The 24,890-nt window shown below is 48.2% G+C and overlaps 2 protein-coding genes across 4 annotated transcripts in view; one reads left to right on the top strand and one right to left on the bottom strand.

The window, feature by feature from the left end:
• The window catches only part of CACNA2D4 (calcium voltage-gated channel auxiliary subunit alpha2delta 4), a 164,304-nt gene that overhangs the window by 38,932 nt on the left and 100,482 nt on the right, over positions 1–24,890 (bottom strand). The gene's annotated exons all lie outside the window — the stretch shown is intronic.
• LRTM2 (leucine rich repeats and transmembrane domains 2) lies at positions 1,582–24,292 on the top strand. Of its 3 annotated transcripts, XM_030542994.1 has the most exons (5): positions 1,582–2,063; positions 11,885–12,012; positions 13,547–13,715; positions 17,194–17,784; positions 20,064–24,292. In XM_030542994.1, exons 3-5 carry the CDS (start codon positions 13,649–13,651, stop codon positions 20,516–20,518), a joined length of 1,113 nt encoding a protein of 370 aa, XP_030398854.1. In that variant the 5' UTR covers positions 1,582–2,063; positions 11,885–12,012; positions 13,547–13,648; the 3' UTR covers positions 20,519–24,292. The 3 variants fall into 3 exon arrangements, with proteins under 3 accessions (XP_030398854.1, XP_030398861.1, XP_030398856.1); XM_030543001.1 differs by lacking the exon at positions 11,885–12,012; XM_030542996.1 differs by lacking the exon at positions 1,582–2,063 and having other exon boundaries at positions 11,606–12,012.

Raw genomic sequence — 24,890 nt, 5'->3', positions numbered from 1 at the left:
CAGACATCCCAAGTTCATGCATAACTTTCTACCAGCAGGTAACCTCGAGTCACTGCAAACTGAGCATGTCCCTGAAGTATTATTGCAACTGCATCTCTCAGAAACCACATACCACTGCTCAACACGTTGTTTATACCATTCCCCTCCACCTGTTCATTCTTCCCTTCACCATATCTGTTGTCATGAACTCATCCACTGTCACTTGCTCTGTCTGCCTTTTCTTGGGTCGCCTCTGATTATCCATATGTCCTTCTCATAAGGAGCTTTCCTCAAGATTTCATTCTCTGTTTACCTCATAATGAAGTCATAACAAGAGTGATAAGATTACAGCTGGTAGACTGCTTATCAAGATGTACCTTACCATTCAAAAGCTTTTGCTGTCACAGCAGCTGGCTTGCCATTTGAATAAAAAACATTATTTTCATTTCCTTTGTCTTGTCATTGAATGATTTACCCACTTCTGTTCCTCTGCTAGCATGAGTCAATGGAGCTTCTCCAGGGATGAATTTGGCCTTTTCTCTTTAAGTGAGTGACCAAAAAGCCAAGAAACGTTTTGCTTAAAAAACGTCAGGACAAACTAATAATAATAATACTACTAATAAAAAAAACCCCTAAAGCAAATGCAGCCTGCCAAAATAATTGGAGCTTGGAGACAGGGACATTAAAGCAGGTAAGGTGAAAGAGTGATTCTTAGCAGGATTTACCTGCTGTGACTAGGACACCCAGATTGGAAATCAAGGACAGGCTGAAGGCAAGAGAGAGAAGTTTTTGATTAAGAAAGGGACAGTTTATGGGCCAGTCCCCAGGATGCACTGGAAAGACTCGGATCCAATGGGATGGATTCTGGTCTCATTCGCACCCTTGTAAAGGCCAAGTAACTCTGCTGAGTTCAGTGGTGTCAAGGTGGCATTACAGTGGTGTAACTGAGGGGAAGGTTTGGCCTGGGACGCACGAGCTGATGACCAAGCTCCTTCCCTCTGCAGTCCCAAACCAGAATGGAGCATTGTGAAAATCCAGGCTGCTTTCTAGACCAGTCAGCTCCCCACAGCCCCAGTCCTCAAGTTTTTCTATTTTTCTTCTGCATGCTCCTAGGGAAGATAATGCCAGAACATGCGTTTTCCTCTCCTACTCAAGCTTTACAATAGCCCAGCGCTCCCTGCTGCTCTCAAGCGGCTCAACACAACTGCTGCGGCTGACTGCCCTTTATCCAGCCCATTGTAAGGGTTTGTCTTAAGGTGCTGCCTCCTGCCCCTTCCGCGCTCTCTGGACTCCCCATGGGGATGGTTGTTTTGTGGCTAGTCCCCAGGCTTTCTCCAGACTGTCCCTTTCATGACTCCATGCTGTCCAAATCTCTATTGAGAAACTAGCAGACACAAAGACTTGGCTTCTTCACCTCTCCTTTCACTGTAGCTTTATTATGATAGGGGGAAGGGGAGGAGGCAGCTCAGCCCACGGGTTCCTCCCAGTAACCTGGTCCCGATGACTTCAGCCTGCCTTAACAGGGCTGAAGGGAGTTCTCCTCCCGCCTTCCAAGCCCATATATTCCATTCAGCAGACAGGGGGAGCTGGGTGGGAGACAAAAGCAATTGCTTTCTCTTGAGGCTGAGTTGAGAGGAATGAAAATCTTCCTGTCTCTGCACATTTGGGCATTTCTGAGTGGATTCTGCCCGCTTGGCTGGCTGATTCCTTTACACAGCGTGTGCATGCACTTGTGTGTGTGTGCACGCACTGCTGTCTTCGCAGATGTACCCCCAGCTGTCACTCCATGGCGCTCTGTCTCTCCCTCCCTCTTTCGCTCTCCCTCTCTTTCTCCCCCTATTTATTATTTACAGAGGATTACAATCTCTTTTACATGCTGTCGTCTAATCTTTCTTCTTCTCTGCACTTCGGGCACTGCTAGCATCTTGGCACCCTGCAGGGAGCAGGGGGCTGATGCCCACTAGAGTCCATTGAGCGCTCGCCCGGCTGTTGATAGCTTCCACTGGATTTGCTTTGGGACTCGTCAGGGGGTTTATCGAAGGAGCTGGAGAAGGTGGAAGAGGCTCTGTTCCAGGCAGAGAACAGTAAGTAGAGGTGTCTCTCTTACATATTTGTGCCCAACTATTTGAAATCTTGCAGTGGGCTTTTTCCCACTGCCATCTTCTGTTCACAGAGCACTTGCTGCCACAGGGAGGGGGTTCACAGGCAGTGACAGAACTGCCTGTGACAAGGTACTGCTGAGACAGCCTAGCAATGTGAAGCCACAGGGCAGCCGTTTTACTGACAAGACAGAACTGCAGATTCTGCCCCAGGGATGTATGGTACCAGTTTTAATTCAGTTCAGGTGTGGGGGACTGGAAGTAGCACTCGTCAGCCAGGAACAGCATAGAAATCTTGTCTACAGCGTGAGCAACTCAAATCTGACTACAGCGCTGATCCTATGTACTTGGTGCTAGGACCAATATGTACTGGATAAGCACCACAAAATACTGTCTTCCCATCCAGGACAATAAGGGGTGGGTCTGAAACGAGGGGTGCCACTGGTCTTGCCTGTGGAAGTTTCAGGGAATGTTTCTGGACTGAGCTGCCTTTGAAGGGACTGTATAAAATGCAAACTGGAAGCTGATGGAGGTGTTGTCTAAGGACCGGCCCATATGAAGTTCAGGCTCCAGTAAACAAACCTTATGTGGTAGGGCACTTTCTCTTAGGTTTGTTTTTATTTGTGTTTCTTCTACCCACAAAGTACTGCAGGAAAACCCTGTCACAGGGTGTGAACTCAAGGAACTTATGTCACAAGAGGAGCCAAAAATAGAGGCAGAGTTCTCTTAAGAGTCCCCAGCGGCTGAGCCGAGAGATTTGTGAACCTGTATGAGGGTATCCTGCTGCAGGAAGGAGAGAGAAGGGTGGAGAGAGATTTGCAGCCTTTTTCAGGCTCATTCCTTTGGGTGGATCTGCCTGGGAGCAAGGGGTGCAGATGAAGGAGGCCTTGAGAGAGCTGAATGTGAAACTTCCTCCTGATCCTGCCTCAAAAGGTGGAATATGTGTGTATGCAGGTACAAGGAGACATGCACATGTATGTTACATAGCACTCTGTCACAATGCTTACATTTCATATCCGGCCTGTCACTGTCACTGCAGCTTATTTTAATTAGAGAGAGAAAAGGTCAGACCCACCCCTGGACACTGAGCTGAATGTCCCCCTGGTTTGGGGATACCTGGATCTGGGGGCGCCACTTCAGTTCATTACAGTAATGAGATCAGAATCTGGATCTGGATCCAAGCCGCCCCACAGTTTCGGATATTCAAATGTACTGTTCTGATTCTCTAATTTTAATGTTACAGCTAGGCGTAAATAACATTGCTTTGCTGGCTGGGACTGTTCTTGCCACTCAAGGATCTGGAGGAAAAATTAAGAGGGGCCCATTTTGATATGAGCTGGAGCAGCTGTCGTCCAGAATGCTATTACACAAGCAACTCACAGGAAGGGGGCATTTAATGATGCGGTCACCTTTGAAGGCACATATAGATTTGACACAAGACAAGGGACATTTTTATTCTCTGAGGTCTCATCAGAATTTCAGACCACTTTTCCCTGGGGTTTTATCACTAGGGTTCATTTTGGGGGACTGGATTTTCCTGTGACTGCTATGGGTGAGCATTGTTTGCTAGTGAATTATTCCAGATGAATGAAGGGCCTGAGGGAGCTGTCTCCCTGCCTGCCAATAGTGCGGGCTCCATAAGTGAACATCATTCACCTGGGGCAGTTAAAGGTAAATCCTGGGAAAAGGTGTTTTGGGGGAGAGGGGAAAAAGCCCTAATAATTTTCCACACCACAGACTGCAGTGATGCCCCTGCTTCCAACAGATGTGCCTGCTACTTGCTAGTGAGGTGAATTAGCAGCTCTGATATCTTAATGAGCCACTCAGGCTTTCAGCCCTTTGTCTTGCTTTTCAAATGTTCTTTTAGGATGACAGTTAAGTATTTTCTGGGCTCTGCAGGACTGGAAAATTGTGGTGGGAGGTTCAGGGGGCAGGATTGGTAGTGAGAGGGGGCTGGCTGGCTAGGTGTGGTGGTAATAATGCCAGAGCTGGGAGATTCAGGAAACAGCCTCAGGATAGTCAGGGGAGAGGCTCAGGACTGGGATATCATAAAAGGGGTTCACGTATGCAAGAGTGGAGTTTTGGGGTAGAAATGAAGACTTAAAGGCCTCTCCATATTTACCTGTTGCTGTTTCAAAAAGAGCCAATTCCTTGCCTCCACAGGCCATGTTTTCTTACAAGATGCTGATTAGGTGCTTAAATTCTGGTCTGACTCTTATCCCAGTCCCCAGTGAATTGCTGGACAACCTTGTCTCTCTCACAGTCCAATAATAGACATTACCTCACCCACCTTGTCTTTCTAATACTCTGTGACCAGCACAACTACAACTACATTGCCTACAACCTTAACTTTGGCATTTCCTAACTGCGCAGTACTTGACTTTGCAACCCAAATGGTTTTAAAAACGTGCAAGTTGCTAGATTTTTTTACAAGGAGAAAAGAAAAAAAATCTGATGTACTAATGTATTAACAGTCCCACCCCCATCATAAATCACTTGTAGGATTTAACCCCCAACCTTCAGCCCTGCAGCACAGCTTGAGTGACAGGACTAGCAACATTAGTTGGTTGCACACACAGGCTGTTATCACTTCAGGAGCAGAGGAGAAGGGGGCCAATGGAGCCATGCACTGGGCGCAGGGGTGAGATTGCCCAGCCCACTCTGTCTCATCCCACAGACAGGTCGGGGGAACTCCTGTCCCATGTTGTGCCCTCTGGAAGTAGGGATGGACGACCGGGGTGATGTGCTGGGTTTAGTGGAGGATTGTCAGGGGGATCTTGGCTTGGATCTCTTTCCCCACTGTCAGAGAGGCTGTCTGCTCTTGGGGTGCCTGGTGTGTGCTGCTGCTGTTGCTTTGGTGGCAGACTGGGCCTTGAGTTTTGGAACATTTTGTGTTCAATTATTTTGGCAGGCTCTGAACATGGCTGTACACGTACTTGTTCTGTGGCTGAAAAAAACCCACAAATAAGGCTTCAGTCTCCAGAGCTGTCAAGCTGGAAACTTTCACAAGCACTAAATTCACACAGAACATGGAGAGGGGGGGGGGGGAAGACATTTTGCAGATCCACAGCCCAGTCTAGCTGGGTTCCAGGGGCCATTGTGAAGTCCTGGGCAGTGTCATATATCACCCAGCCTTGCTGAGCCGCGAGCAATGTTCTAAAGCGCTGCTCTGTGACACACACACACACACACACACACACACACACACACACACACACACACACACACACACACACACACACACACACACACACACACACAGCCCTATCCTGATGATCCCCAGTCGCCTTTCTGGAGCAGCAGCCTGTGATGTGCATCACCCATGTGCTACATGGACATTCCAGGCATTGCTCTGGAATATAGCCTGTGGAGTCTGCTGGGGGATGATGGTGAGGGAGATGCTTCAGGCTTACCTTGACCGTGAAACACAGAGCTTAACCACGTGACGCAAATCCATGCAGCTAACTGATGCAGAAAAAGGAACTGGCAAAAGGTCATTTTCAAAGTTCAATGTAAATTTAGTAAAATGTAAGCACCAGGCTCATGCTTTTGTTGGGATTTTTGCTGGCACTGGGGAGTGCACTGGGTTACAGCTCCCTTTAGGATGGGAGCAGGACTGAATTATCACTGCTTGTATCTCTTACTATGCCACATCACTGTGTATGTGACACTGGACATTTGATCACTATGGGGGCATAAGCCCCAGTAGCTTTGCTTTTGATGGTAAGCCATGTTCAGGACTCCAGTGAGGCCTTTCCCTTCTCCCACAATATTTCTGTAGCTCCTGAATCCCCTGCCTGGCAAAGCAGCTCATGACTATTCATGCAGCTGATGCTCTGATTCCAACTGGATGGCAGCCAGGAGAAGTGCAGCCAATTCGACTGGGTGGGGATGAGTAGGAATGAAGCACTAACTCAACAGCTTGTGTGGCAGTGATTCTTAACTCACAAGGTTCGCTACCAAGAGGTAGATCTGCTCCCAGGAGTGAAAGTGACAGAAGCAGTCAAGAGCCAGTAAGGCTACTCATGACACCATTCTGAGCTGGTGGCCCTTGCCGCTTTCAGCAGACAGACTGTGGGAGGAGGTGGCTAGAGCGCTATAACTCTGAGAGAGCGCTAGGCAGGCAGGCTCTGGTTTGGTCAGCAGGGGGGTAGTTTGTGTTCCAGAATCAGAGAGGTTTTCTGCCTCAAGCTACTCTGTTCACAAGGCGCAGCACGAGGTGGCTTGGGCAGGGAGGTTAATGCTGGAAGTACCTGGGCCCATGTATGATTTAATAAGGACTGGCAGGTGTTGACATGTTAATTTCTTTATCTGTCTTCAAGCCAGGTGGTGTACCAGCAGCCACTGTGGGAGATTCTCCTACACTGGAGAATGTCCCGTTGGGGAGAGGTGTGGCCTAATGCTCTGAGCGCAGGGCAGTGAACCAAGAGCGCCTGTGTTTTAACCTTGAGACTAAAGCCAGCATTTTGAAACCTGGATGTCTCAAGGCACAAAGGGGATCTTAAGGCTGCATCTGAGGACTTCCTTGTTGTAGGTGTAGGGCCATTCTCTACCCCTAGGTTCCTGGCATGTCACTGAGGAGGGGACAACTCTCTCTTTCTAGGCCCTGGGTCCTTGAGTGCCAGCCAGATGAGAATGTGGAAAATGCCTTTCTCTGTGACAGGTGAAAGCATCAGAACCAGGATTCTAAAGTAACATCCGCTCCTCCCACAGGGCACATGACACTGACCTAACCTCAGACTGGGGGTAGGGCTGGGGGGGGGGCTTTACAAGAGTCAAGGGAGGAGCATTTTAAACTCCAGCAGATTAAGGGGCACAGCCAGGGTGTGGGGAGGGGAGATGGAGCAATCCTCTGTCTCCATCATGCCTGCTGAGCTCAGAGTGGATGCAATCCTTCTGTCATGAGCCTGGACAGAAAGATTAAAGGCCTGAGCCACTGCTGACCATGGGATTAACCCTTGTAGGAAATTAAAGCTGCGGTAGAGAAGGCTCTTCCCTCCACAACTGAGAGAATGAGAGAAATCAGGATTTGGATTAGAACTGGCAGGCCTGGTGACAAGCTGCCACCCACATGCAACTGTTCCTGTTTGGATCAAAAAATGATATCTCCAGCCTCAGATGGAATCCCCCTGCCTGCCGCACTGTTGTTAATTTTCCTCTGAGGGAGAAGAGCCATAGTGCTCCTCTGCACTCAGTGCAGAAGGGAAGGAAGCCAGGTAACCTGCTTGTGTGTCTCTTCCCTGACTCTCTCTCCCGCTCCCCTTCTCAGCTGCCTCCCTCTCACTACAGGAAATGTACATGTGACCTGTAGTATTCAACCTTACCCTGAGGAAATGCTGGTGGATACATGGTTGGATTGCTCCCTGTCAATAGCCCCCTTCCTCTCCTTTTGCTGCTGCTCTGGGCCTCTCCTGCCTTGCTCTGGGCCTCTTGTGTCACTCCAGAGTTAGACATCCCCAGTCTCCCCACCTCTGGACCTGCTTCCTTAAGCTGCACCATGCATCCCTAGTTCTCTTCAGCCACTCTACATCTTCTCCTTCTCCAGTTGCCCTGTGCCTTTTCTTCAGGCTCCTTGAATTTTAATATCTCGACTCTCCACAGCTTCTGCAGTCTCTGACACTCAGATGCTGTGAGCTGGTTTTTGTTTTTGTTTTTTGAGGGCGGTGATACAAATAATGCTTTCCTAGTTAAAGCCCAGGACTGAGACTCAGGAGCTCTCGGTTCTAGCCCTGGCTCTGTTGCAGGTTCCCTGGGAGACCTTGGGCAAGTCACTTAGCCCTACATTTTCAAGGGTGTCCACTACCTTGCGGGTGCCTCATGTTTTCAATGCCCAAAGTGTCACTCTTCACTCTACATGATTTCAGTGGGAGCTGCAGGTGCTCAGAACCTCTGAAAATCAAATGGCCCAAGCTGGACAGCCCAAATTTAAGGCAGCTAAAATTTGTGATCATGTTTGGAAATTTAGACCTCAACTTATTTGTGCTTAGTTTCCCCACCTGTAAACTAGGGATAGTGGCGTCCTGTCTCACGGCGATGCTGTGAGGCGAAATTCATGAATGTTTGTAAAACACTTGAAGAGCCTTGGCTGGCAAGTGCTACACACATGCCAAATATTCATTCTCGTTCCCCAATGCCGTGCTTCACTGAGCCAATAACCATGGTTATGCTTCAGCCGAGCCTAGCTGCTGGGAATTCACAGGTAGCTTTCTGACATCAGCAGACACAAACTTGGGAATAGGGAAGTGTGTTCAATTCCTAACACATAACTGATCTGACAGATTCCACCTTTTTTCTGTTTGCAAAATGTCTGCAAATGGAGCACGATTTTCTTGAGATTATTCAATGGAATTTTTCATCAATTCTGCTATTGGACGGCTATGGACTGCTTAGCTGTGGTGGACCAATAGAAGCTACAGGGTGGTGTTTTACTTCCCTTATTGGAGGACTATCTTCCATAATCAGGTTTCTGGTGTGAACGTACAAGCTGCTTTCCAGGAGTATTTGAGTGCGAAAGTTTATCATCCAATTTATGTGTGTTAAAGCAATGAAAGTTCACAGAAAACAAGCCCCAGGAGAGACAGACTGTAAGCTTTTTGGGACAGGGACTGTCTCTTACTATGCGTCTGAAAAGTGCCTAGCACAGTGGGGCTCTGATCTTGGCTGGGATGTCGGAGTGCTATTGTAATGCACAGAAATAAATCCTAATAAACAAAATGGGAGTGGCCATGGCAGGAGCAAATAAGTTTAAAAATATGACTGCTCATGGTCAATTTTTTGTAGCCTTTGCCCGGGTCTCTTGGGATGGCACCGATGGTTTCACACTCACGTCACCTTCCCACCCCGGGTGCTGTTCAGGGGCAATTGGACCCACCTAGGATTCATCAGCCAGTTGTTTAACATGTTTTTTAAAGGGCTTTAATCAGCCCACATGGTCTCTGCCTCCGCCCACTCCTGATGTCCAGACTCTTACCCTCTAGGGATAACTGAGGTTGTGTAGAAATAACACTATATGCTCTAATCACTGTACATGGGGGTGCCAGCCTTCGGGTGGGTCTCAGACTGCAGTGAAACAAGAATCTTAGCAATAACAGCCTCCCCTACAGAGGGAGAGGGAAAAAAGATAATCTCCCTTAAAGCATCTTCCATTCATTCCCTAACCCTGCTGGATTCCAGATAAAGACTAAAGCAATTTAGCCCTGGAGTCGGACTTTCCTATCACTCATCAGCGGCTGTGCGTATATCTGCGTGCACACTTCCTTTAATTTATTGCTGGCAACTGCTGTAGCCTCTATTACCTACACTTCCCTAACAGACATCCCCCACACCCCAGAGATACAGGCTGTTTGAGGGGGCTGATGTTGGATCTGTGACCTAAGGATTAGAGGAAAGGACTGTGACTACTGGTTAAAGCAAGGGATTCCTGGGCTATACTTCTGATTCTGGCGACACCTTTGGCAAGCCACTTGACCATTTGGTGATTCAGTATCCCTATCTGTGAAATAGGGATAATGCTATTCATCTATCTATCTCTGGTACTCTTCTAGCAGGGCTCAGGCCTGATTTTCAGACATGCTGAACACCCACCACTCCAATTGGAAGGTCAACAGGAGCTGCAGGTACTTCAGAAAATCATGCCCTTAGCTGATTAACTCCATGATAAATAGCAGTAGTAATGAACATTTGTAAAGCGTGTGGGTAGCCTTGGACAGAAGATATAGAATTGCCAAAACAACATGTGGAGGCAGAAAGCAGGGCCCATAGAGATTCTCCTCACCCTCACAATATGCTCTTGGGGACCCTATTTCTGGAAGGTTTTGATTCAGCTCAAACACAAGGTTTTTAAGTGATACTGTGCCAGTCACCAGTAGCAGAACTGAAAGAGGGGAGGGGAGGGGCAGTGGTAGCCCCTGCTGTAGCTTTTATACATCAGGATGTCCGACAACAGCTGCAGGAGCAATTAAAGTGAAATGTTCCATAGCTTTAGGGTTATCTAACAACTCAATAGCTTTTCAGTTCCCCAGGGGAGCTAATCAGGATGGAAGGAGCTCCACAGGGAGCCCAAGTGGTAGACTGAATGCCCGAGTGGGGCTTCAGCTCAGTGCATTTTGGGGAATTGTAACATGAGGCCCGTGGTAGATTAACTCGCTCTGTGGCCTTGAGCTGAAACTAAACATGTTGCCCTGTGGTCTGCTCTGTCAAAAGGCACAAAGAAAAAACATATCCCTTGCTCCACAGGCTGTCAGGGGCACTGTCACTGAATTTGGAAAGTGCTGAATTTCAAGTGTATGGAAGAATGCATTGGACACAAGGGCCATAAGGATCACAGGGTATCCACTGGGCTCTGAATACAGTGTCCTAGAGACCACAGGACATCCAGTGGACACCGTGTCCCAGGAACCAGAGGGCGTCCAGTAGGCGCCCAGAATACAGTGACTCCAGGTCTCTGGAGCACTAGGGGTTTGAGTCCCATGATGCAAAACAGCCTAAAAGTTGGCAGATCCAGCCATTTGAGGATTTCCCTTGTGGAGTGGAATCTCAGGGTGGCATAGAGCTGCCATAGTGGCTCCTCTAACCCCAGACATATGGGAATTAGCTGGCTACTCATGACTGGCTGATCCCTGGTTACTGGATGAGCCCCTCATGGTTGCTTGCCGCTTGAGTGAGACAGCGCACTATGAAGGCATATTTTGGGTGCCAGAATGCAGCTATGTGTACAAGACATGGGTGTGTATGAATATGGGTCACATGTCATTCAGGAGTATGTGTACATGTGCATACATGTATGTGTGTGCTTTTGCCTCTGTAGGCCATATTTGTAATCATGCATAAGTGTGTGCATGTGTCTGCACACATGTACAGGACCGCAGATGGCTGTGTGTGAGTTTATTTGCAGGTGTGTGCACAAAAGTTTTGGTGTTTCTGCCTGTGTATGCACCCACCTGTTTATGTCACATGCCACGAATGGACGTTTGTGCACAAATGCACATACTAACGTAAGTGGCATATGAGTGCATTTAGGTATGTTTACAGGCAGGCTCATGGTGCATGTTTACATCACATGCGCATGCAGGGGCAAGTGTGTCATATGTCTTTACATAGTCATATGTGCATATAGGCACAGCCATTCTTGTGTATGTTGCAGTACAGGAGAGAAAAATTAAACGCTGAACAGGTGTTAATCACTAGACACTGCAAAAAATGCTATTCCCAGGGAAAGAGTGCATTTCTACACATCCTTCTCCCACCCCACATGGTGTGCTTGAGCCTAGTCAATGTATCATTGGAAGAAGAGCCTGTGATATACCAGAATTTAACACCTGCACTGGACGCTCCATGCCAGAGCAGAGGAAAGCAGGGCCAAAGACACTCACTCCATCACTGACCTAGCGCTCAGGTGCTGTCAACATTGCTCGGAGCCCTCATAAGGTACTGGGCATTGGGCTGGCGAGGAATGATTGCAGGGGAGATCGTGTGGGGTGAAAATGTCACCTAAGAAATTGATGGGAGGGGGTCAGCAAGCAACTAGGAAGGTTTTTAAAGCTTAGCGCCCTTTGTTGGAGCTGAGTCAGGTGATACAGATGGGTGTTAACAAACCAACAGGCTTGGATCAGAGAGCTCTACAACACAGGAAAAGTTAGATGGAGAGAAGAGGAATGAGAGAGAGAGCGGCAAGCATCCTCTGCTGCCTAAGGGAGGACAAGAACACACAACAACAGGATTTGAAACTGATCAACACCAGCTATCCAGCAGCCGCATAAGTCTCTGTGGCTGTCAGCTTTACTCTGCCATTTGTTCCTGTGGTGTAGGGAGTTAAACAGGACACAAAGAGAGCCTGTTGGCTGGGAGTTGAAGTCAAGGAGGGAGAGAGAAGAGACTGCAATTGGACAGTGCCCAGGGAGTTGGGTGGAAGCGGCTGTGGGCAAAGCCCCTCCAGGTAAGTGCTCCTGTCTTTTCACTGTTCCCACTGAGAAAGCGAGACAGACCAAGGGATTTCTGAGGCTGTATTTAAGACAGAGCCATGGCTACAGATGGTGTGAAAGCACCTCTCTAAACCCAGCAAGCAAACATATGGAATGGGGGCAGCTATTTTTTCAGCTTTTCCTTCAGCTACAGACTGTAGGCAAGATAGTCCAGCTCAGCTGTGGGGTGCTGTGGGGAGGCTTTTTGGCATTGTTGCTGTTAATGCATCTTGTGCATTGGCATTCTGATATGATTATCTACAATAGCCTCACAAGATCTACCAGCCCAGGCACTAAATCTGCTCACTCTTCTTCCTGAGACAATAATTAAAATATCTCCTGGTGGTTTGCTTGCCCTTGAAAATAAATCAGTCACTGGGGGGTACAGGCAAGTGGATTTGAGGCATATGTGCAGGGAGAAGATGCCCTGATGAGTGCATTGTGCACAACTAAAAATAAAGGCTAGGGGCATCGCCAGAGCCCTCCGGAGGGAGGTGGAGGGGGGTAGGGGGGATGTTCAGCCATGCAAGTCTCCTGTACGTTGGTGAGAATTTGCCCAGCTAACCCCTGGTGTGACTGTTCGAAAATATCCCCTTGCTGATACTTGAAAGAGTAGGAAGAGGAACTGAAGGGTCTGCAGAGCTTCCATCTTCCCTTCCCTGCTTGTCTTTATTCAGGGGGAAGGGAGAGGATGGGGGGGACCTGTTGTCATAGTCACTTATTGTCAGGGGAGAGTTTATCGTCTGTGGGTTTCTGATTAGGAAAGAGCATTTTTCTTCTAATTGAGACATAATTCCTCCCCTTTCCTCCCTCTAATTCCTAGTCCTCCCTTCTGCTATGAGGCTCCTATTCTGCTCACTTGCTCTTTGGCTCCTGCATCTGCTGCAGTCTGAAATCCCCATGCTAATGAGCTGTGCTATATACATCCCCACCGGAGACGTTACATCTGTTTTACCTCCAAAGAGAGAGGGTGCATTTGCAAGGGTGAAAGGCAGCTTGGCAGCCACCCCCAGTGCCTATACCACTTCAAATCTGTGTCACAGACGGTGCACAGTTGGTATCAGCATGTGTGTGGTCAGAGGGAAGGAGCTGAGGATTATTGCTCTTGCCATGTCACCTCAGCAATCCACAACACTGACCTTTAGTGTGGGATAAGGTTTGCTAGCTATGCATCCGATGAAATGGGGCTGTAGCCCACGAAAGCTTAAATAAATTTGTTAGTCTCTAAGGTGCCACAAGTACCCTTGTTCTTTTTAAGGTTTGCTAGTACATTCACCCCAGACTTTCCAAGACCGGTCAACTCAGCACTCTAGTGAACAGACTCTGATTTTAACACAGTGTTCCAAACTGAATTAACCATCATCCTTCCTCTCGCTTTGCACCCTTATTCTCTAAAACACTCCCAAAGGTGAAACATAACTGGGGAGGGAAACAGAACCCGGGAGCCTGTCCCTATCGCCTCCAGTCCCTAGAGAGCTGAGAACCATGTGCTTCTGCTTTTCCTTTAAGGATCTGACAGGTAGGGTGCCCAGATTGCTCCTCCATCCTGTGAGAACGTGTGCCAGGCTGGCTGGAGGACAGGAAGCCACGCTGGAGAAAACAGTGCCCATAATGCTGTCTGGGAGCGCTAGCCACTGGTGGAGGAACAGGTTTTCCATGAGATGGCGACAGACCTGCTGTAAGTACTGACCATTTCAGAGATCAGGTGCTAAGTATGGTGCCCCTGTGTCTCAGGGGACAGGAGAGAAAATAGATTGCTACAAGGGAAGGATGTGGAGTAGCTAAGTATTGAGAACTCTGAGCTAGTTCCCAGATCACAAGGCTCTGAGTGAATGGCCAGGCTGGCTGTGAGAGCCTATAACGCTCAAGACGAGTTTAAGGTGGGAGGGTCTGTAACAAGTGTTTCTGATTTGCCATTGGACTGGGTCTGGCTGGGGAGAGACAGAGGGATGGGCACCAGAGCACAGCTACTGCCCAAGGGTCACACACAACATTTGTCAGCTTGAGACCTTGTAAAGAGCAGATTTCTCCTCCCTTCTCTTTGTGATCCTGACTAGTACCTGGGTTGTGGAGCAGGGCTGCTGGCTCTTCGAGAAGGAAGGTGGTGTAGATCTGAGCTAGTATAAGAACTGAGCAGTAATTCTATCACTGGGGCACTGCCACATGTTGACAAATCAAAGAAGAATAACGGACCCTCATCCCAACTCTCCATCCCACTCACTGCTGGTAAATTAACATTTTAGCTCATTCATCTTCCTACTGAAGGATCCACGCTGGGGCAGCTGCTCTGTTGTGTGGAACACGTGCCTCGAGAGCGCTCTGAAGCAGCAGCATTAGGACTGCAGGGAGGGAGGGTGTCTGCATTTCAGTGAACAGTCTGGTAATCACAGTAAAGGAAAGAGAGGCCCTTTACAAAATGTCCCTCACTAATGAGAACACGGGCAGTCACACAGGCTTATAGTCCCACACCTAAAATTCTGACCTAGGTCTGCTACTGTAAGAAGGTGAGAGAATTATTTCCTTCTCTGTAGAAGACCATTTTTGCAATCCATCCGCACCAACTAGATTGCTATATAAATTATTTACTGGGAATGTTACTGAGCCCTGACCTAATCTGATACTCCTGGCTCAGCTTTCTGCCACCTACCAGGGTCACTGAACACCCCACAAAGTAACATCATCTTTCCCTAAGATGAGAGTACATTCCACTCATACTGCTGCAGTGTTGCTCTGAACTACGCTGGCTGAAAGAAAGCTTGATGTTTTGTCTACCACATCCCTGCTTCTCTTAGTGTGAGGCTGGGCGCTCATCGTGAGATGAATTTCCAGATCTCAATCCATACCCAGAACAGACACATCCTTCAAGGGGATGGAAAATGGAACCAGACCTCTGCCTTACTGCTATTTCAGTAAAATGGACAGTGTTGGTGTCCATGTTTCCAGGGGGGAATGAGGAGCCTCTCTTTTTGGCAAACCCTGCATCAACACAGAGACTGGGAGTAAATCAATTTCCTGAACACAATCACACCTGGCTGTCTGACACATTGCTTCTGCCAGCCAGGGCCAGCTCTGATGGCAGAATCCCAGAGCAGCTCAGTCGGGGGCCAATAGAGGGTAGGTATTTGGAGAGACAAGCCCTGAACAGAGCATCACCTGTATAGCATTACCTGGATGTTCTGGCCTTTCTCTCTATACAAAGAGGCTAAGTGTTATCTCATCATCAGAGCTGTCAATCTATTATTAATACTCTACTTCTGTCAAGCATCCAGGAAAAATCAAGGACATTTGAGTGACTCATGTCTCTCTCTTCCCCTCTCTAACTCTTTTATTCTTTCAAGTCCCATTCTGCAACAAGAGAGAGACATATTCCAAGAGGAATTAAATATCATCCAGCCAGAGAGCACTGCCACTGTGCCAATGCAAAGGACAGGATCTGCTTTCATGGCATCTGAGGGAGAGTCTCTATGCTATTTGACCCCAACCTTTGCTTGCTAGGAATGCATTGGGGATTTAGGATAAAGATCTTCCTTCAGTTTGGCCCCAGTGATCCATTTTCCTCCTTAGGGAGAGCTGGGACAAGCAGGGCTCTGACTGGTATGTCCTAGGCCTAGGTAGACAATCTCACTTGATTGAGAGAGGAAAAACCTCTGAAGGAATCATAAGATACAGCCTGAGAAAACAAAATCTGGGACATTCCCTGTGCACCCTTCTCGCTTCATCCTCTGGTGCTTCATGAAGCTGCCCTGCCTATGAGCCAAATCCTGGAGCCCTTACGTCAGTCTTCGCTCAGTCCACTGTCTGGCAAATTCCCACTAGAGTTCTCCTGTTGCTGGTGCTATGTTGTCACAGGGATGAAGTGGTAATTTTGACGCTGCTAGTTTCCCACAGGGGTTGAAGTACTACAGCCCCTACACATCCACAAGGTCCATACAAATGAGTGAAATGGTTGCCCCTCCAGACCAATGTGACCAGCAATACAGATGGCAGATATAACTGAGGAATAACTTTGTTCATACTCGAGCCCCTAGAGACATAGTTCAGTGCCCTCTTCCCTTCTCCCACCTGGCCTAGCCAAGGTTAAACCTTACCTGTGAGACACCACATGCCAGGGCTCAGCCTCCCACACCCTTCTCAACACTCACATCTTCATCAGCTAATCCTGCATTTTTTCTGAGTTCTAACAGGTGGTTTGGGGAGCATTGCAAAGTTTGACAGACTCAGGTTAGCAAAGGCAGGTGGGTCTGTGTTTGTGGTTTTCAGAAGACATTTTGACAGCACTGCCAAATGCAGAGCATCCAGCAGGTTAGAGAGACTGTTGGGCACTTTTACACCTTACTGGGACACCACTTGATATGGGCCCAAGCTGCAAAGTGTGGATTTGGAGCTGAGCTTACCCAAGGTTAGGGATTGTATGGATCCAGGGGTTAGGTCTGGCCCATCTAAGGGATAACAAACAGCTACAAAGTTTGGATCTATACCCGGACTCTCTCAAATCTAGACTTCTTTGGCCTTACTAGATCTCAAGAACCATTATCTGGTCATGAAATTCAGCACCATATCCCAGCTTCCCTAGAGTTTATGGGGCAGGGCTCAGCTGCAGGGGCTGGGTTTGAATCCAACTTTAGCAATAACCCATCACATTCTAAGGGAATTGGGCTGATCAGAAAAAAATGTTAAGGTGTTCATTTCTGAGCAAAGCAGCTTTTTAAAAACATGCCAACTCTCCATCACAAACCCCTCTATTTTGAGAGAGTCGTTCTTTAGCTCAGGCCATGTCTCCCATCATGCTATGCTCCATTCTAGTCTAACTCTGTGGAGTGTCCTCACATTAGGCAGCAAAGCCCTCTGGGACACGCTGACCTTTCTAGTGCAACTGCAGGGATGTTTACTCACCAGCTCTGGTAGTTAAAAACAAAAAAAACAAAAAACACTAGCTGGCAAAAGGCTGAGAGCAAACTCATGCTGCCAGGGACCTAGATAGCAATGTCAGGGTACATCTGACAGAAAGTTCATTTTACTGTAGGGAACAGCAGTGAAGAATTCCATTGTGCTCATACTGTAGCCTTAACTATATTAAACATGGATGAAGCCTTAAAGAGGGATAACCACTGTTCTAACACACACACTCTCTCTCCTCTCTGCTTCTCACCCACTAGTGCTTGCCTATTGGCTCTCTCTGTGTGCAGCAGACTCCCTCTTCACTTGCCCTTCCTCCTGCAAGTGTAACAGTGGCAGTCTGGAAGTGGACTGTAGCGGCTTGGGCCTCTCATCTATCCCCTCAGACATTCCTACAAACACCAGAATCTTCCTCTTCCTCAACAACAAGCTAAGCACACTGCCAGGACCAGTCTTTTCCAATCTCTCTGCCCTACAGAGACTGGACCTTTCCAACAACTTCTTGGACCAGCTGCCCCAGAACATCTTCAGTGACCTAGGGAACCTCACTGAACTACAGCTGAGGAACAACAGTATCAGGACCCTGGACAAGGACCTTCTGCAGCAGATGTTCCTACTGCGCCAGCTAGACCTATCCATCAATGGCCTTGCTCAGATACCCTCAGGAATCTTCGATGACCTCCCAGCTCTCCGCTTGCTTTCCCTCAGGTCTAACCGCCTACAGAGCCTAGACAGGGTGACCTTTGAACCATTAGTCAGCCTGCAGCAGCTCCAGGTTGGGGATAACCCCTGGGAATGTGACTGCAACCTGAGAGACTTCAAACACTGGATGGAATGGTTCTCTTATCGAGGTAGGTGCCACGGGGAGGGGATCCAATCATAGGGTGACAGATTGACTGCTAAGCTTTGCAGTGGAGAAGAGAGGTAGACAAACAGAGATAAGAAAGACAGATCAAGCTGACCTAAATTCTAGATCTTGGCCAAAGAGAAGAAGGTTAGTACTATAATGCTCTGCTATGCTACAATGTAGTAATGCTGCAGTTATTACTGAGAAGTTGCTTGCATTCTAAAACCTTCTTTTCAGATGCTATTTCTCATACTTGCTCCAAAACCCAAAGGTGGATTTTTTTGGGGGGAGGGGAGAACTTGGTTAAAAAGCTTGAAATTTTTAGAGTTATGAGTTCGAAAAAAAGGTGCTTTTAATGCTTAAAAATATTCCTCCAGCCCACTTCCTTGTGCTGGGATAACTAAAAACAAGACTATTGGTAAAGCTTCAGGTTTCCCTCCACTAAAGCAAATATCAGAAATGTTGATGTTTGAAGGTGGTATACTGCCACACAATTATTGCCAATCCAAAATCATGAGTTAGGCCCCAAAAAACATGACTGGCTTTAAAAACAAGTTTTTTTTATTTAAAAAAATTGATTTGGAGACCTTTTTATTTGCCTTCTGATGTTGGAACCTATAGGGTTTACATTTTAAAGCATTTATCTGCAACACTGAGGGAATAAAAGCTGAAATTCTCTCTGAATCACATGTCTCCAGGTGCTGGAACTTTAAGAGAAACACTACATATTGTGACAACACCAAAGGCATGACCCTGCTCTCTTTGAAGCCACTAAGAGTAGGAGTAGGCCTCAACTTATCAGCATGGCAAGAGCCATGTTACCTCTACTGATCTCAGATAACCATACTGGGAAGAGATTACATGACTGTGCAATTACAAGGCTGCAGTTTGGCATATGCCAGGGGTTGCCAAATGTACTGACCCTCTGAGCCGCATATGACAATCTTCAGAAGTTTGAGAACAAGGGCACACTTGCTGGGGCTCGGGACTTTAATCCTATGGGAGGCGCCTGCTGGGGCTGAAGTTCCCAGACCCCCCTCCCCACTGAGTAGAAGCCCCTACCTCACTACCAGGCAGAGCTCCTCAACTCCCCTGCCCCAAGTCTGGCAGAGGAGACTGTGGGAGCCGCACTTTAATGGTGAAAGAACCACATGTGGCTTGTGAGCCACAGTTTGGCCACTCCTGGCATATGCATTAATGTGAGCACAGACAAAGGCACACTGGTTCCTCTCTTTCTTTTTGACTTTTTTGACTTGTTTTCTGAATTTGACTCACACCACAGAACAAGAGAAGCAGCTAGAGAGCATTCTGGTTTTTCTTTCAAAGGAAATTGCACAAACACAGTGAATCACCTGCATTAGCATAGATTGCTAAATGTATGGAGGGAAGTGTCAACTACTGAGAATATGGGACTGGGAGTTTTAGGCCCTGGGCTCTCATTTGAGTTCTGTCACTGACTTGCAGTTTCATCTTAGGAAATTACTTTGTCTTTTTGTGCCCCATTCTCCCCGTATGTAAAAAAGGGGCTAACAACATTGACCTTCATACCTTAAAGGGCTTTGTGAGGATTAGTTAATTCGTGTTTTTAACGCATTTCGATAGCCTTAGCTGGAAGGTATAAATCATTACCAAATACTATCTATGCACCCCTCGGGCTAGAGTGTAGCTACTAAAGCCCTACCCACCTAAAGGGCGGTGGAGGGAGATCACAACCAGTGGCAGTTGCTGAAGCCATTCTGCTCGCAGTGTGCGGAGGCAGACAGACAATGTCTCCAAGGTTAATGGATGACCAAATGTAGGGGCAGCCGCTGATGCACCATTTTAATAGTATCTGCTTCCCCTCCACTGTCTGTGGACCCCATACCACTGTGAAAGTGAATGGGGACAGGGCTGGCACGCTCTGACTCCACCCACCCCCTTCTCACTCTTACACTCTGGGAACACAAGGTGCTGGATTCTGGCTGCCTCTTGGAGTATGGAAAGGTTCCCTGCATCCTCTCCCACACTCCACTGAGCACTTGTGCAAGAGAGACCAGATTATAATCCCTTAGGTATGATAAGGCTTAGTTATGGTCACTTGAGGATCCAGACCTTTGTATTTTGTGGCTTCTGTGGGCCAGATCCTCAGCTAGTGTAAGTTACACTGATTTACACCAGCTGAGAATCTAGCCCTGTGTATTTAAAAGCTGAACCACAACAGTGTACTGACATAGCTCACTGCACTGAACCAGGCCCTGCCTGACACCGAGCTGCGAATCATCCCTTTTTTCTCTGTTGGGACAGGAGGAAAGATTGACCAGTTGGCGTGTACGCTGCCCAAGGAGCTGCGGGGGAAGGACATGCGAATGGTCCCCATGGAGATGTTCAACTACTGTTCGCAGCTGGAGGATGAGAACGGCTCCACTGTGCTGGACAATTCTGGCCCACCATGCACTAAAGGAAGCCCGACTCCTTCAAAATCCAAGTCAGGGCCAGAACCTGAAGTGGAGCCGAGCGTGGGGTGTCCCCAGAAACAGAGATACCGGCCTGTCAGTGTGCGCCGAGCCATTGGCACTGTGATCATAGCTGGGGTGGTGTGTGGCATCGTGTGTATCATGATGGTGGTGGCAGCAGCTTACGGCTGTATCTATGCATCCCTCATGGCCAAGTACCACCGAGAGTTGAAGAAGAGGCAGCCACTAATGGGTGACACAGAGGGTGAACATGAAGAACAAAAGCAAATATCCTCTGTGGCATGAAACTCTTCTTGGAAGGCAAGGGCAGAAGTGAGCAGGGTACCTGAGAGCAGTGAGGCCTGTGTCCTCCCACAATCCATCTTCCCAGACAGATGGACAGACTGTGCTATCACCCCACTCATCCAATTAGTGCAAGATACTTCTGGGTTTTAGGATATCTGGCTCTAAATTTCATTCCTCTGCATCAGGCCCTTTGGCACCCCTTCACCCTCATGCCCTACCAAGTCAATAAATTATAGTCAGACCTCAAGTGCTTGCCATGCCTCATCCTTGCACAGAGCCCCCTTGGATATGCACAGCAAGGGCAGCCAACACCTTCCAGGAGCCCCTGGTATCCTGACACCCTCCTCTCAGCTTCAGTCCCCACTTCCCCCTACATCCCACACAGCACTGCAGAGCCTTCTGCAACCACAAAGAGCAGCCAACTGTGCTGAAGAAGCTTCTTGTATATTAACCAAGACATCAGAGCAAGTGTCTAAGTCTCATTGGTGGAGTCATTGGTGTTACAGGACAGTGAGCTACTCCCCATCTCCTGTGCAGCTGAGGAAAACTTGGCCAAGAGAATATTGGGAGAGATAGAAGGTCCTAGATGATCACAATAGGAAAAGAAGGGAGATTCCCCTTCTCACTTTGAATGCTGGAAAGACACATCTACCCTAAGATCTGTGCACATGGACACCATCCGCTCACCCTGACAAACACCACACACCAACATGTATACACTTATCACCTACACGTACATACAAATAGCTATGTGCACACACACGGATCACCCCATGCATATATAAATATACCCCAATGCACACATGCCAATCCCCCACATGTGCATACAAACATAGCCATATGCACACATTTACTCACTTGCATACCTATGTGTATCGCTACATTCCTACTCTGGAGCACCTAAAAGTGTGCTAGGCACCTCCCAGTACAGGCAACCAGTCCTGAGGGGCTAACAAAGATATCTCAGAGATGGTGCAAAGATGTAGGGAGGAGTAGAGGAGAGAGGACAGAGGCAACAGCCTTAAGATTCCAGTGTTACTCAATGAAGGCTTGTGCACAGCACAAAAAGGTGAAGTGTGGCTTTGTATTTACTTTATAATTTTATAAGATAAACAGAACGGGTGGATGACTAATGGGAAGCCTCAATCTGCAAGTGTCCTACAGACATCTAGGATGAAGCAAGTCCTCAGGAGGCACTGAAAATAGAAACTTGCTGACCAGCTGGGGAAGTGTGTTCCATGTATAGAGGCAGCATGCAAAACAGCCTGGAGGTGGCTGTGGGTGAAGCAGATAAACAGGGTGACAGCTGGCATCACTGGCAGAGTTGGGGGGGGAAGGCAATGTGCTAAGTAGAGAGGGGCAGAGTTATTTATGCTGCGCCTTTGAAGGTGAGAGCAGAATGCTGGAACTTGATGCAATAAAAAGGGAACTAGCAGAGGGATTCAAAGAGGTGGGTGCCATGGTCACCACACAGTCCACTGACACAGATGTGTTCACAGTCACTCATACATGCAACCCCTCCCTCATACAAATATAAGGATAGACGCACAAAAATTGGCTAACATGCAAACATATACATGTATGTGCTCATTGACACACACATACACACATTCACAGTGCATCCACTGTATCTGTCACCTAGGCTAACTTTTCCCAGGCCCGATTTTAAAACCTGCTGAGCCTCATAAGCCCCATCTCTTTCGAAACTGACAAAAAAAAAAAGCCACCACAAGGACTCATTTTGTGTCATTGGAAGTGGGATAAAGTGCTGTCTCCAGGGGAAAGCGCACATTGCCATGGTAACCTGTTCTAACCCGTCATAGTGGGTATTCCTGGGACAGGAAGATGACACCAGAGGTCTTGCAGCCGCACTGTTTGTGTCTGGTGCGATCCTTGGCATCCTGAAGTGATCTGGCAGCCGGCTCAGATTTGCAGGGTAATTCTCTGGTAAGCCAGGTGTAGAGTCCAGCAATCACAGCAGCTGGGCAGAGCCAGGTCATATCAACGCCTTTCCTCTCCTATTGTATCCTGCTGCCTTCAGATGATCTGCAGCCCTTCCCTCTAGCTGCTGCTGGATTCCAGTGGAAACACCACACATTCCTTCTCAAGCCTTTCACTGGCAGTCCGGCTGTCATACCAATGAACAGGAACACTACCAAGTACTCTCCGACAGTTTGGAGTGGCAAAAATCCTCCTACTGGTCCAGAGCCACCAGATCCAAAGAGATGGGATAACTGCAGACAGGAGTAAAACTATTTCCCATTTGTCTAGTGATGACCAGGACAGAGGAGAATGTTCTGCATGAAGGGGAAGGGAGGCCGCTGCGCAAGTGAGAATGGGAGAAGTACCTTCTACACACCCATTCTGTGTGCTGCGTGTGGGAGGTCGAGGGGAAATGCCATGAGTGGAGAATGGACTCTCCTCTCAACCCACCTTATTATGCTTCAGCTGTAGCCCGCTCCGAGGGGCAGAACTGACTTCTACAGAAGCTACAGACTTCTCCTGCCAGCATGCATGTTGCTGCTGCTCCATATTCCCAGCAAGCCAGGACTCAACTCTGCCTGCTGGATCCAGACTCCCCCCCCACCATAGCATACTAGACTCCGCAATCATACTTGAAATGGGACTTGAGTCAGAGCTGTATATTTATAGATGTCTATTTTACTTGTAACAAATAATGATGAAACAATTGCACAAAGCAAATGGTGTGTGTGTGTGTGTGTGTGTGTGTGTGTAGGGAGTGGGATAACGGGTAGGGGAGAAGAGAAAAATCCCCACCTGCCCCCTTTTCCCCAACAAAGTTTCCTTTGTTGCTGATAACATTTTCTTTCTTCTGTTGTGGGTTTGAGTGTGGCCTTGAACCTCATTTCCTCTTGTTTCTCAGTGGTATGGCAAAGGGTCTGGCAAACAGCAGGCTGGGTTCACCTTGGCCCTGATACGGGGACTTCCCAGTTTAGAAACCCACTCAGGAAAGGAGGAGGAAGGTGAGGGATGAAAACAGAAGGTTGTTGAGAAAAGTGAGGGGTGGACACTGCTTGGTACCCATGAAATGCAAATGCAAATACTTGGGAGGACAATGGGCTACTGAAACCCAGGAATGGCGATCTCCTCCATGCTGAACAGTGCAACAGGGCCACCCAGGAAGGACCCAACATACACCACAACTCGGAAACAGGCTTTTCAACTGTGACCTGGCTCATCTGCAAAACTTGCTCCTCTTGTGCAGCTGGGAATGGGCTTCTCCATTGCCACCAGGCACATCTGGGGAACATGGTCCTCCAGTGTAGCTAGAAAATAGGCTCTCTTGATGGAGCAGAACACACCTGGCCCACAGCATGGCCCAGCCATGTTCATGTGCTCAGGAAAAGGCCTCCTCGGGGGTGTATCTGGGAAGTGGGCTCCTCCTCTGCAACCACTCACAGCTAGGAGATGGGCTTCTCTTTGTAAACCCCAGGAAACGTGTCCCTCCTGTGCAGGCAGGCCCTGCAATGCAGAACAATCAGTTCCTTAGTGCACATGGGTACACTCTGTAAATGTGCTCCCCATGGGCAAGTAGGCACACGCAGAAACACCTCTCCTCAGTGTGGTGCAGGCAGGCCAATTGCCTGCGGGGAGCAGATGGCTTGGGCAATTTCTTTTCTTCTGTTAAGGTGTGAGGGAGGGCGACATGGTTTTCTAAAATGGTTGAACAGAGGTTTATTTGGCATGAGACAGAAGCTTTTTAAAGGTATATTATATTTCTGGCTTGTTGTTACAGAAGAATAATAAAGAATGTATTTTCCTATGCACCTCACTGTTTCAATGAGATTTCTAGCACCACCTCCCTCCCTCCAGCCCCCCTACCCCCAGGCAGACACTGCTGGAACATAACTAACGAGAGAGCAGCGGACAGTCAGGGCTAGGGCAAGATGTTGTGGCTATCAGCTCATTATCTAAACTCAGAAAGGGCCAAATTAAGCCCTTGTGTAATTACACTGAAGCTGATGGAGTTACATCAGGGTTGAATTTGGCTCAAATAGATTCAGAACATATTCAATAAAACCAGGGCGGCTCTATGTATTTTGCCGCCCCAGGCACAGCAGTCAGGTGGCTTTCGGCAGCAAGCCTGCGGGAGGTCCACCGGTGCCATGCCTTCGATGTACGCACTGCCGAATTGCTGCCAAAGCCGCGGGACCAGTGGACCTCCTGCAGGTGTGCCGCTGAAGGCAGCCTGACTGCCGCCCTCATGGTGACCGGCAGGCTGCCCCCCCCGTGGCCTGCCACCCCAGGCACATGCTTGGAGCGCTGGTGCTTGGAGCCGCCCCTGAAAAAAACATACTGTGACAAATAATAATCCTAGAGCTTCACATTTGTCACAATGATGAACATGTTT

Source organism: Gopherus evgoodei, chromosome 1 (assembly GCF_007399415.2).
Source record: "Gopherus evgoodei ecotype Sinaloan lineage chromosome 1, rGopEvg1_v1.p, whole genome shotgun sequence".
NCBI classification, from domain to species: domain Eukaryota; kingdom Metazoa; phylum Chordata; order Testudines; family Testudinidae; genus Gopherus; species Gopherus evgoodei.
Note: the sequence above shows the minus strand (reverse complement) of the source record. Positions and strands in the feature narration are given on the sequence as shown.

Excerpts from the sequence above, each read along its gene's own strand:
- LRTM2 (XM_030543001.1), top strand. The coding sequence starts at position 13,649 with ATGCTGTCTGGGAGCGCTAGCCACTGGTGGAGGAACAGGTTTTCCATG. Across the intron at positions 13,716-17,193 it reads GAGATGGCGACAGACCTGCT|TGCTTGCCTATTGGCTCTCT; the intron begins GTAAGTACTGAC and ends CTCACCCACTAG. Across the intron at positions 17,785-20,063 it reads GGAATGGTTCTCTTATCGAG|GAGGAAAGATTGACCAGTTG; the intron begins GTAGGTGCCACG and ends CTGTTGGGACAG.